The 12,164-nt window shown below is 52.1% G+C and overlaps 1 protein-coding gene across 2 annotated transcripts in view; it reads left to right on the top strand.

Moving 5' to 3' along the window:
- The window catches only part of STK32C (serine/threonine kinase 32C), an 83,344-nt gene extending 71,427 nt beyond the window's left edge, over positions 1-11,917 (top strand). Inside the window, exons 3-12 of one of the 2 annotated variants that reach the window (XM_035330044.1) lie at positions 225-376; positions 3,249-3,422; positions 3,943-3,980; positions 5,190-5,279; positions 5,697-5,800; positions 5,900-6,016; positions 7,720-7,845; positions 8,006-8,137; positions 9,726-9,793; positions 10,512-11,917. In XM_035330044.1, the coding sequence (XP_035185935.1) occupies positions 225-376; positions 3,249-3,422; positions 3,943-3,980; positions 5,190-5,279; positions 5,697-5,800; positions 5,900-6,016; positions 7,720-7,845; positions 8,006-8,137; positions 9,726-9,793; positions 10,512-10,650 (1,140 nt within the window). In that variant the 3' untranslated portion in view covers positions 10,651-11,917. The remainder of the gene's footprint in view (positions 1-224; positions 377-3,248; positions 3,423-3,942; positions 3,981-5,189; positions 5,280-5,696; positions 5,801-5,899; positions 6,017-7,719; positions 7,846-8,005; positions 8,138-9,725; positions 9,794-10,511) is intronic. The other variant, XM_035330045.1, reaches the window with a different exon arrangement.
- The last annotated feature ends 247 nt before the right edge of the window (positions 11,918-12,164 follow it).

The following is a 12,164-nucleotide window of genomic DNA, read 5'->3' as shown; positions in this document are numbered from 1 at the left end:
CAGTGCGGCTGTGGCTGCAGCCGGTGTTGGTGTGTGCAGAGCCGCCAGCTCCGCGTGCTCCTCCCGACCCTCCTGTCAGCTGTGGCCAGCGCCGGGTTTGTTGGGAGCTCCGTGGTCACTCAGGAGACGGCTCTGAAATCGGTTTACTTGGCTAGGTAAAGCAGCAAGTGAGGATACGGAACATTCTGCTAAACCTTGTATCTATCCCTTTTGCTGTGTTTTAGGTGTGCATCGTGCAGAAGAGAGATACTGAGAAGATGTATGCCATGAAGTACATGAACAAGCAGCAGTGCATCGAAAGGGACGAGGTTCGCAACGTGTTCAGGGAGCTGGAAATCCTGCAGGAGATTGAGCACGTGTTCCTGGTGAACCTCTGGTGAGCATCTCCTTCCCTCTGCCTCCTGGTGGCATGCCAGCATCTCATGGCCTCAAACATTTTCAGACAGCCTATCTTTTGCCGTCAAAAACTTTGTGTCGTTGTTTTCTCAGTGAGCCCTCCTGCAAATACTACAATCACATACCTGCTGAGGGGCCTCTCACCAGTTTAACTAAAATATCGTAGTACGTTGTGTGCTGTGTGACGAAGGTGTCTTGGCTCAGTAAGACGCGCCCTTTATGGACTGCCACTGAAGAAGTAGTCCATCCCTTGTGCTTGGAGATACGGAATACTTTTACAGTCAGTTTGTGGTGAACTGTCTTCTCTGGGGAGGCCTTTTTTTTTTTTATTTTCCAAAAAGCAGCTTCAAAATTCAAATGAACTAGCATTTTTAGAGATGTTTATTTATTACTTTTATTTATATGGAAATATACAAAGTCGTGTTGTACACAGTAAACGTTTGGTCCCAGTAAAGGACTCTGTCTCACAGAGATGTGTTAGCAGTTTAAATAAGCAGAACTGCTCTTAGCCATAACCAATGTGTACAGCACAGTTTTACCGAGATAAGTCACGAGACTTTAGCGGGTAGCTTAAAGCTGCCCTGCCTGTGTTTGTATCTGTGCGGTCATCGCCAAGGCTGCTCCTTGTGCTGTGTGTGGGGCAGGAGGATTACTGGGGTTGTAGGGAAGCCAAGGAGTTGTACTGCCTACCACTTTTTACAGTAACTATCAAGACAAGATGTTTTTCAAAAGCATTTTGGACTAAAACTATTTGTTAGATGTCAGCCTCACTCAAGGGTAGTTATTTTTAAGTTAGACCCTAAAACACTGCCAGGTAATGAGCATACTTTTTGCCAGTGCACATGCACTAATGTAATCTAACGTAATCTAATTTGATGTAATCTAATTTGTTGTAATCTAACCTAACGTAATCTAATCTAATTAGTAGCGAGCAGTTTGAAATGTAACTATTTTTAGTGATCTGTTTCTGAAACAAAAGTTGTGTGATCTCTTCAAACCACCACGTGCGTGGCCGGCTGCTGGAGAGCTGGTGGCAAAGAAGGGCTTTGCAGCAGGTTCGCTGGCCAAAGAAAATACATTTCTCTGGAGCGCAGAAAAATCATTACCAAGTTTTGCACAACATAAACTCGTTTACAAGTATTAGAAAATGAGGCATCATGTCCTCAGATTGCTGGTTTTGAATGAGTATTTAGCAGCCAGCCTCGCGGCCTCCCCGCCGCCTGAGGGGCTGGCACCTGGCGGGGGGCCGGAGCCCATTGCAGCCCCCCGGTCCTGGGCACTGCTGGGGGGAGCCAGGGGAAGGGCAGGCACGGGGCACGCTGCGGGCTACAGAAATCTGTTCACAGCCTGTCCGCCCCGCCTGCAGGAAGAATGGCATTTCTGAGAGGTGGTGGAGAACGTCCGCACCGCTTTGGGAGGAGGATGACAGGCCGAGGGGGAGAGAGGAGCACGCTGTCCTATCTCTGTTGTGTGTGTGACCAGGGTAACTTAACGCTTGGCCTAGGACGGATTTCCTCAGTGCTTTGCACATCTGTGGCCTGGTTTGTGATGCGCTCTTTCAGTTGTAGCATGGCTCTTGGTAAAGGCAGGCTTCTGTGCTGTGGCTCATAGAGCATAACCGAGTCTTTCAGGCAGTGTTTCCAGCCCAGCAGTTTTGGAGATTACCTACAAATTCCTGGAGCTGCAACTTCTCTGCTGTTAAGAGGAGCTAATTGCAAATATAAAAGAGAGGCCATGCTTGCCTGGAAAAACATGGGTAAGTGAAAATGAGGCATTATGCAAAAAATGCATCTGCAGCACGCGTTGTCTTCCTTCAGACCACAGGGCTCGTGGTGCCCTCGGAGTGTGTTGGCAGGCTGGGGCCGCTAGCCTGGTGCAGAGCCGTTAAAGCTTTGCCTGCTTTCTGCTGGTCAGTTACTCCACAGTCACCAAGGAAGTTAGTATTTATGTTTTCAGTGTTTTAACCGTTGCACACATTTGTTTTTCCCGACAGGTAATGAAATTCTTGAGGAAATTTGCTCGTTGCAGATTTCCCCCTCTCAGCTCATGCATTTAGAATGAGCATACATTCAGGATGAGATGTGTGTGATTCACAAGCATTACACAACCCCACAGACTCCCTCCGTAGAAATGGTGTTGCCAAATATAACAATTGAACGTTATTTTGTAGTGTATCCTCACTGCTGTCAGTCTCCTTCGGGATCCATGGCAAATATAGAGAGGCGTTTTACTCTACCGTAAATATAGGTCTTTTTCCTGGTTTGCTTTTTTTTTTTTGGTTAAATTAGCACTTGCATTTTCTAATTCACTTTCAGGATATGCGGGGACATTTTCGGTACAGTTTTGTCATGTTTTTCCCAACTGCAGATCGAGGCGGCCTGCTGGCAGGGGTGGGGGTGGCGCACAGGGGGGCCTCGGCCAGGCGCTGCCGGGCAGGAGGTGCCGGCGAAGCGGGGTGCTGAGGTGGGAGCTTGGACACCTCGGTTTGCTTTGCAGTTTTCTGACGTGTCCTAAGCCTCGCCCGGGGAGTTACGGGGTCTGTAGCCATGTGTGGCCTCCTGTGCCGATGGCAGCGGCGCTGGGGGAGGCCTGATGGGGAGGGTTGTGCTGTCACGGGAGGCGCTGCCTAGCACAGCTAGGCTAAAAAGCAAGACAGCATCTTGAATTGTGTTTGCTTAATTAAAAAGGTGTAAACACCGAGGCCAACATATGCTTGTTGCAGGGATGTTTGCAGTTTTTCACAGGTGCTGTATAATTAAGAGAGGAAAAAAAAAACAAAAACAATTTGTTTTGTGACTCCTGCGAGATGCCGCAGGAGCCAGCCTGCTGGCTCACCACCCTGCTCCCCGCAGGTACTCCTTCCAGGACGAGGAGGACATGTTCATGGTGGTGGACTTGCTCCTTGGGGGTGACCTACGCTATCATCTGCAGCAAAACGTGCAGTTTACAGAAGAAACAGTCAGGCTGTACATCTGTGAGATGGCTCTGGCTCTAGACTACCTACGCAGTCAGCATATTATTCACAGGTAACGCCCTCTGCTGCCCCGAGGGCATTTCCATAAGCGAGCGCAGGGACACGAGGTGCCCATGGTGGCCCTGCGGCCGGCGGGAGCTGGCCATGCACCAGAGGTGCTGGGGTTCGGGGGGGCTGCCGGTCCCTGCGAGGCCGTGCTGCCATGAGGCCTCTGGTGCTGCGAGCAGGGCGGCGGGGGGCTGCTGGCCCTGCCCGCTCCTCGCTCCTCCATGGGACAGCCAAAAGAGCTGTGATCGAGGGCTTCACAGGCATGGGCTAGGATCATTAATTTCATGGAGATGCTGCCTGAATAAATCAGGTAGTCCCACTTTTTTTTTTTTTTTTCCCTGAGGAAACGTACTTCTAATCCATCTTAAAGGGACTTGCTCCTTATTAGGATAATTTTGGGTTATATCTAATTTTTGGTAGATAAAAAAGTTGCAGATTTTTTTGTTGTTGTAGAATTGCATCCGTCATGTGGCTGAGATTTCATCTTGCTGTAACCTTGGTTTTTTGTTTTTTTTTTTTTCCAGAGATGTAAAACCAGACAACATTCTCCTGGATGAGCAAGGTAGGATCTCTCTGTCTCGCTTTGTCCACCTCCTTCATTCAAGGGACCGATTCTTTACAGCCTTGAATACTTATTTGCAAAAACTGTGGGAAAGGCACCACTTCTTGGATTTGATTGGTGCTTGGTTGGACATACGTGTGCATTGCCATGCGAGGAGAGCTCCATCGTGAGCAGCCCTTCTCACTGACCCCCTGCCTCTGCCTCCCTTCTCACCAAGCCAGTGCCTCTTACATTGCACAGGTTGTCCATGCAAGAAATGCATTGTGAAGGGGCACAGAGCACAAGAACTGCCTTTTTTGAGTTCTAAAGTGGGAGAGATCTGCACATATACTTCTACTAGGCAGGAAAAAAGGGTTTTGATGTCTTCCTGTAAAGATCTGGGCTGAGCCAGAAGGAGCAAGCTTGGAAACCTTCATGAGACCATCTATTGATACTATTACTATTAAGCAATTAGTAGGCTCTCAGTGGTCTAATTGGACAGCTCCCATATATTCACCTCTATTCCAGCAATAAACCTTACAAAATGAAGACACAATTTCTCAGGGCAGAAGGTGGCAAAGCACCTGAGCTTTAGCATAAAGGCTTGTCAGAACCAAAGCCTACACTTGCATGGAATTTCATTAGATGCTAGCGCAGGGTATAAAGCCCAAGCATATGGGGAAAACAGAGATGCAAGGAAGAACTAACAGCACCAAGGTGTTTGTGACTTACAGACCTTTTTCACAGCTGCCTGGTAGATAGCAGAAAGCCTCAAGAAAGGCACGTGGGTGTGTTTTTCTTCGTCCCCAGTCCTGGGGCTTCTGCCCCAGTCCTGGAGACCCCAGCTTCCCCGAGGAGCCTGCCCGGGGCTTGCCTGTGCTGCTTTGTACCGCGGGGATCTGAGCAGTGGGGTTAACGTGAACAAAGAAGCAGAGTAGCCAGGTAGGGTGGAATAAGCTGGGTATTATAAACGGCTTCCAATCAAAATGTGAAGCTCTGTGTGCGATTCAAAACCAAGAAGCAAAGCTAGCTGCCATCTAAACGTCTGGCAAGCGCGGGAGCCTGAGAAAGCTCTGGGATCTGTTGTGGCCATTTGGTGGGATCTGTACAGCAGCCTGCCTGTCCCTGTGCTATGCTCGCAGAGACTGAAAGCTTATGAAAAAATGTACTCTGCATTGTGATTGTTCTGTGCTGAGAGTAATTCCTTCTTAAACTGTGTCTTTATTTAAGGTCATGCACATTTAACAGATTTTAATATTGCAACAATAATTAGGGATGGTGAAAGAGCAACTGCGTTAGCTGGAACAAAGCCATACATGGGTAAGAAATAATAGCTGTTCACTGCATCTGTATTTTACCGTGAGAGAATGCTCTCTGCATGCCGTCCCATAACTCCTGCCTGTCACAAAGGCACGGAGTTAACTTAGCCCATTAATGCATGCACCCAAGTCATTCAGCAGAGCCCTGCCGGAGCTGCCATGCCAGCCTGCCCTGCGCTCCTGCCCCGCGCTCCTGCCCTGCCGCCAGCCCTGCTCCTTGCTCGGAGGCAGCGGGGCTCCCAGCGCCCTGCGTGGCCGGGCGTGCTGCCGCCCGGCTTGTCCTGAAAACCCCCCGGTGGCATTCAAGCGTGAAAACAATCACTGCATTTACCTACGGACTTGCATGAAGTGGGCGATGGAAACAGAAGCTGACTGAAGTCAGTGAATGAACTGTTGTGGTTGTGCTCTTCCCGTTCAGCTCCGGAGATTTTCCATTCCTTCCTGAACGGCGGGACGGGTTACTCCTTCGAAGTGGATTGGTGGTCGTTGGGAATTATGGCTTACGAACTCCTTCGGGGCTGGGTAGGGTGCTTTGGACTGCCTGAGCTCTAAGAACATGCTTCCTTAGTGAGCTGCAGAGAGAAAAGTGAATTTCTTCTCACCTTTCTGTGCTTTCCCCAGAGACCGTATGACATCCACTCCAATAACCCAGTGGAGTCCTTGGTCCAGCTGTTCAGTACGGTCAGCGTGCAGTACTCATCCACGTGGTCAAAGGAAATGGTTGCGCTGTTGAGGAAGGTAAGGGGCCTCCGGGTGGGCTTTGAACTGAACACAACAGGACTAACTGGCAATCTTTCAGCATGTTAATGTAAAATTGAAATGGGGCTAGTTTGTTATGACTTTGCTCGGGCTTAGGCACCGATTAATCTTGTGTTTTGTTCTTTCACTGCCCTCTGTAATAAGATGCGTTGTTTCACAGCAAGTGAAGAAAAGAGGCTGATTTTGTTGAAACAATCCAGTTCTTACCTAGGCGAGGATTGTATTCTCTCAGCATCCAGGCATATATGTGGTCTTCCTGACTTGGAAAGGTGGCGATTGTGGCTGGGACAGCAGAGTAAGATGGAAAAGTCTGTGCTGAGCCTGCTGCGTTAGCTGCCTGAAGAGTCTGGTTCAGGGGCCTGGCCGAGAGGGTTCCTGCACATGGATGAAACAGACAGCTGCTTGAATTTTAATTGCTGCAGCTAGAAAGTTTCTGATTAGGTGTGCAGGCTGTTTGCTTGAAAGCTCAGGAAGCAGCTGATGAGTATGCTGTAGAAAAGATATGCCCAGTGCTGACAGCAAATAAGGACTCCAGGATAAGGTAATGTGGGTTGGACAATTTACATAATTGGCTTTTGTTTTAAGGAGAAGCAGTTAGTTACCGCTGGGTGGAGTGTTCAAGCAAGTTCACATTGCCATCTGCTGGGCTGCACGAGATGCCAGCTTTTGGAAGCGGCACAGAGCTCAGCCGCTGGCCATGGCCTCCCTGCGGCCCGGGCGCCACAGGACGCTCCTGTCCCCACGCCCCGCTCTGTCCCCTCTGTCCCCTGGTACTGCCGCCCGGCCGTGCCGTGGGAGTGCCATGCGGTGGAGGTGAATGTCACTGTGTGCGGGGACGTGGTGTCCAGGCTCCCCGGGCAGCAGGACTGCGCTCGGGTTGTGGATGCCAGAGCTGAGCTGGGAGGGCTGGAGGCCGGGGCTGGAGTTCTGCGTGCCCTGGGGAAATCGCCGGGACGGGCCTCAGGGTGGTGGCGTGGCCAGGCTGCAGCCAAGGCTTTTGGCGGTGGAGACAAAGCACTGAGTTTTCCAGAAGCCTTGCCCAAGTCCCATGGTAGAGACCCCACCGACAGTCCTAAGAGCTGTACCTCAGAGCTGCTGAGCACGCAGCATGGCACCGTGTGGGGGTCTCTGACAATTCAAGTCTGCCTTCACATCGGCTCCTTGGTGGCGCAGCGAGCGAGCTACCGCTTCTATCTGACTTTTTTTTTAATGTATACTCAGTAGTCCACGTGTGATAAACAGAACAACACCCCCTGGTACACAGAAGAGGTGTGAAAATAGGGCGTGTGCAGTTTGAAGCAGAGGAAGGGCCTCTGGGGAGGCCGAGCACCTCTACAGGGAGCACGGCTGCGGCGGGCAGGGTCTGTCCGCTCCGGTCCTGGGGGAGCGGCGGCAGGGGGCAGCGCCTGGCTGCGGCGGGGGGGTCACACATTGCGGGCACCCGCGGGAGGAGGCAAACCTGGGCTGCTCCCAGTTGTCACCGTACCGAACTTGTGACCGCCTGGTTTCGCAGTCTGTAGAACGGCTTTCTGAGTTTCGTGTTTGTTTTTTTATAGAGGGTGCCGCACATTTCCCAAAACAGAAACTTTGCAGCACTGCCGAGTTACTCCAGTGCGTTTGGGAAGCAGGGGGGCTCTTGTTTCTGTTTCTCTTTCCTCACGGGAATGCTTTTGTGGTGGCAGCTGCTGACGGTGAACCCCGAGCACCGCTTCTCCTGCCTCGCCGACATTCAGACGTCGGCATACTTGTCAGGCGTGGTCTGGAGCGACGTCGGCGAGAAACGTGTGGAGCCGGGCTTCGTCCCGAACGTGAGTACGAGCAGCGGGCGGCTTCCCTCGCCCAGCCAGGGCCAGTTGGCACCCTAAGGTGAAGGGCTGTGCACAGCAGTACTTCCTGAGCGCGTTTGCTGAGAGGGAGGGAGCCCGCCCCATGGCTAACCCGCGCCTGCGGTGTCCCTGTGCCTCGCAGAAGGGCCGCCTACACTGCGACCCCACCTTCGAGCTGGAGGAGATGATCCTGGAGTCGAGGCCCCTGCACAAGAAGAAGAAGAGGCTTGCAAAGAACAAGTCGAGGGACAACAGCAAAGACAGCTCTCAGTCCGTAAGTGATCTCTGCGGTAACAGCCAGCAGGGAAAAAGGCTGAGATACCAACTGTGGGGGTGTGCACCAGTAGTTACTGCGGCAGCGGCTTCCTGTGCAGATTTGTTTTGATAAAAACATTTGCCAAATGGAGCCTTCATGAGAACCAAATGCTCCTCTTGCATAAGTTTGATAAAACCCTTTCACAATAATCCGTGGCTTGGTAAATGAAATGAGAGGTCTGGGCGTGCTGGTCCAGAGTGAAACTACAAAGAAAGTACACATGATCGCAGCCTTTCTGAAGGGCACTGTCCCATTGCTCCAACAGCTGAGGACGGGGTTAGGCTGTGGTGGTTTGCCCGAGCACTGGATGATCCACACAGAAACATCCAGGGTGTCAGTTCCGTCTTTTGGGTAATTGGCCCATCTCTTCCTCACGCCCCATGGGCTGTACACCTGTGTGAGCCCCCGCAGCCCTGCTGGGCTGTGCCGGAGAAGCCAGCACGTGAGTCTGGAGGAGCGTGCCATGAGCACCTTCTGGAGAGAGCTCATCAGCCAGGGAAATCAGCTGGAGATCAGAGGCATTTGTTCCCTTGTTGGCTGTGGGAGTTGGGGTGCGTTTATGTCAGTAGGGAGATAAATACTAGAATCTGGGTTTTACACATCAGACATGGCCTCGGAATAAAACCGTCACACTGTGCACCAGGGCAGGAGCTACTGGGGCAAGGAGTGCTTTGTGAGGGCCGCTCGCGGGAAGGGCTGGCGTGCAGGGGGTGGCAGGGTGCATTATCCCATCACCGCCGCTTTGGTGCTGCAGCTCCCTCCTTAGCTGAGCGGATTCCAAAATAAGGAAACAGAAGTCACCCCTCCCGCAAGGACACGGTTACCCGTTATCTGAGCAGCAGCAGGAAGCGCCAGTCAGGATTTTGCCTGTCTCATTGTCTGCGCCAATTAACTGCAATAGATCCCTTCCTTCTTCGACAGGAGCTAATGCTGCGATCAATGAGACTTACTGTAAAAGGCCGGAGGATAAATCGGGAAGCTGGGGAGGAAAAGAACAGAATAAGCAGACTTGAGAATACCTCTGGGAGGGTTTGTTGCCGGGAGAGCTGGGGGCGTGTTGTCTGCCAAGACCCTCAGCACGTGCAGCAGCACGGGATGGGAGCTGGCCCTGCAGTGGCAGCGTGTGACCTCGGGAGGTGTCTGCACATGGACAGACGGGTGCAGGGGGTCAGGCAACGGCAGGCACCGGCCACGAGCCGTCCGCACATCCACGCCTTGCTCCTGCCGCGTGTGCACCCCTGGGGCTGTGCTCGGCCAGCGGCTCACCCCCGCAGGCTGTGCCGGGCCTCTTCCTCGCTGCCAGCAGATAGCACTGAGCACAGGGCACACAGACAACCGCGCTGCGTTCAGCTGGAGAATGGCGTTACCTGCGCACGCCGCAGCTGAAACAAGCCCCCAGTGAAAGCCCCAAAAGCGATGGCTTGTGCTATTCCCATCAGCTGTTGAGGCTGAAGTTCCTGGTGGCTGCTCTGTGCCGTGCCTGCCGTAGGAAGCAGTGATGTGCAGATGGGCCTTCGTACGCAGGTGTGGTTTTTTTCTTCAACAGGAAAATGACTATCTCCAAGAATGCCTCGAAGCTATCCAGCAAGACTTTGTCATCTTTAACAGAGAGAAGTAAGTGTGGGGGGTACTTCTTGGAAAGAAGAAATACTTTTTTTCGTGTCTTATCTCACAAATCGAGAGTGCCAGAGCCTGAAGGTCAGGAGCATCTCGCTGAGGTTTTGGCTCTGTGTGACATATGTCAGCCCAGGAGCTCAGGTGGTGTGTCCTTGTAAAAAACAGTTCTTCCCAGACAGGGGGACAAGATCAGTGGGTATTGACCACTGCAGGCAAAGAAAATATGCTGCAGAGAAGCTTCTGGGGTCTCACGTGCACACATGACACACCTCCAGTTCACCCATACTGTCCCCTTGTCCATCTTGCTTGTAGAGGAGATTGTTGGGAGGACAAAAGCAAGGAACATGGTAGAATTTTCCCTGCACGTCACAAGCGGGCAGTAGAAGTGCTGGCGTTAAAGCAGCTGCTGCGGCTTGTGGCTGAGCTCGAGCAGGCAGCGCTTTGAAAGCTGAAGGCTGCAGGCTGTGGTGGAGCGTTTGAGGCCGTTTTGGTGTGTTTTGCTGGTACTTCAGCCTGTGTAGGGACCTTTCCGTGTGGTGCTGGGGGTGTTGCCTACCTGGAAGGCCTCCTCTCCTTTACCTAGGGTCTGCTGTAGGCACCCCACGCGGAGCAGTGTGGGCCGCGGGGCCATGCTGCTGCAGACAGGTCCACACCACCCGTTCTGCTTTTGCCCTGGGAATCGCGGTGTAACGCCTGGTCCCTCTGCTCCGCACAGGCTGAAGAAGAGCCAAGAGCAGACGAGCGAGTCCGTGTCCCCCCCCGAAACCACCGATGAAGCCGAGACGGAGGCCGAATCTGAGACCTCCAACTTGAACATGTGCAGCTCCGTGTGCTCCTCGGCGGGCAGCAGCTAGGCTGGGGGCCGCCGGCCGCCCCCTCCCCGTCCCCCGTTCTCAGGTTGCGCTGAGTAACACCCGCTGCGCTCCGAGACACCCGGAGACACGCGACAACTCGTCTCGCACCGCTGTAGCAACACAGACAGTTCGCACAGAGCTGAATTCCAGACTTAGGCCAAGGCCGGTCTGCACACTGGGGTGCCTGCCGTGGGTAAGGATCCTTGCTATGCAACGTGTCGGAGGAAGGAGGCCACCTTCTGTATTTGTTCTTTTTTAACCTCAGATTGCTGAGCTGGACATGCTTTTAACACACTAAGATGCCAACCTACGAAGTTCCACCTACACCAAAGGGGCACAGCAGGTGTGGAGCAGGAGGCAGGCTGAACAGGCGGCCACACCGTACCCTGGCATTCCCAGGGAGGGCTGCGCGGGGACGAGCGTTCCCGCTGGGAGTCGAGGCAGCCCCAGAGCCCCGCTGGTCCCAGAGGGTGGCAGCAGCCTGGTGAGAGCCAAGGGCAGTGACGGTCCCGTGCTGTAGGGACGGTCCTGTGGCAGGGGGGTGGGATGGCCCGGGCACACCCTTGTCCCTTCATCACCTGCCAGAGTCTTTTTCCCGACTCCTGGCAAATAAATTTATTTTGTGCACTCCATGGATTCTCCTGGGGCTGGGTAATGATTAAACACATAGCTGATAGGTAAAATATATTTAAAATATTTGCTTTCTTCACATAGCTGTTGTGAGTTGCAAGGAGCTGTGCAAACGGATCAGATCATTCTGGTTCTGTTCGTCAGGTTTGGAGGATTTATTTCATCACAGATGCAGATTTTAGTGGAAACAGAGTGGGTGGCCTTACAATGCTGCTCGATCACAGAGAGAGGGGAGGATCTTATTTCACCCTTTGATTTACTTTATTTTCAGTGTAAAGTAAAACTGCCGTGTATAATTTACCAGTACCTGTTTTACCTTCGTAATAAGACAGGAGATCTCTTTGACGTGTTCCAGCTGTGGATGTTACCTTTCTTCTTGTTTCAGGAGCCTTCACTATATTAGTTGCTTAATCTGCTGTACAGTGGCTTTTGGTTACTATTGCTAAAAACGAGCCATTGGGTCTGCTGCAACACAGAACTTGTGACGTGCAAAGGTTTCACGAGAGCCGCATTCACTTTAAAGCTGTCAGAGTCTGTTTGCGGCCAGCCGATAAGGCGGTTGCTGGGTTTGCATCCCTCGTGCATATTTGTAACACAAAAAGGGATAGAAAACGTTTTTAACAGCTGCAGACTCTTTCAGGACAAATGTTGTGTTCAGTGGATGAAATAGAATGGCTTAACCAGCTTAAAACTCTTTTATATGAAAAAAGGACACAAAGCATTCATTTTCCACAGTTTTATGTGGAGACCAGTGAGTGACTACGTTTGTGCAGAACCAAACTTTCAAAAGTCTTTGAAGAGACGTGTTCAGGTGTGCAGGCACAACTTTTACGGGGGGCTGGGGGAAGCCAAAGCTTTTATACCAGTGGCACAGCTGTGCTCGG

Source organism: Oxyura jamaicensis, chromosome 6, assembly GCF_011077185.1.
Source record: "Oxyura jamaicensis isolate SHBP4307 breed ruddy duck chromosome 6, BPBGC_Ojam_1.0, whole genome shotgun sequence".
Lineage (NCBI taxonomy): Eukaryota > Metazoa > Chordata > Aves > Anseriformes > Anatidae > Oxyura > Oxyura jamaicensis.
Note: the sequence above shows the minus strand (reverse complement) of the source record. Positions and strands in the feature narration are given on the sequence as shown.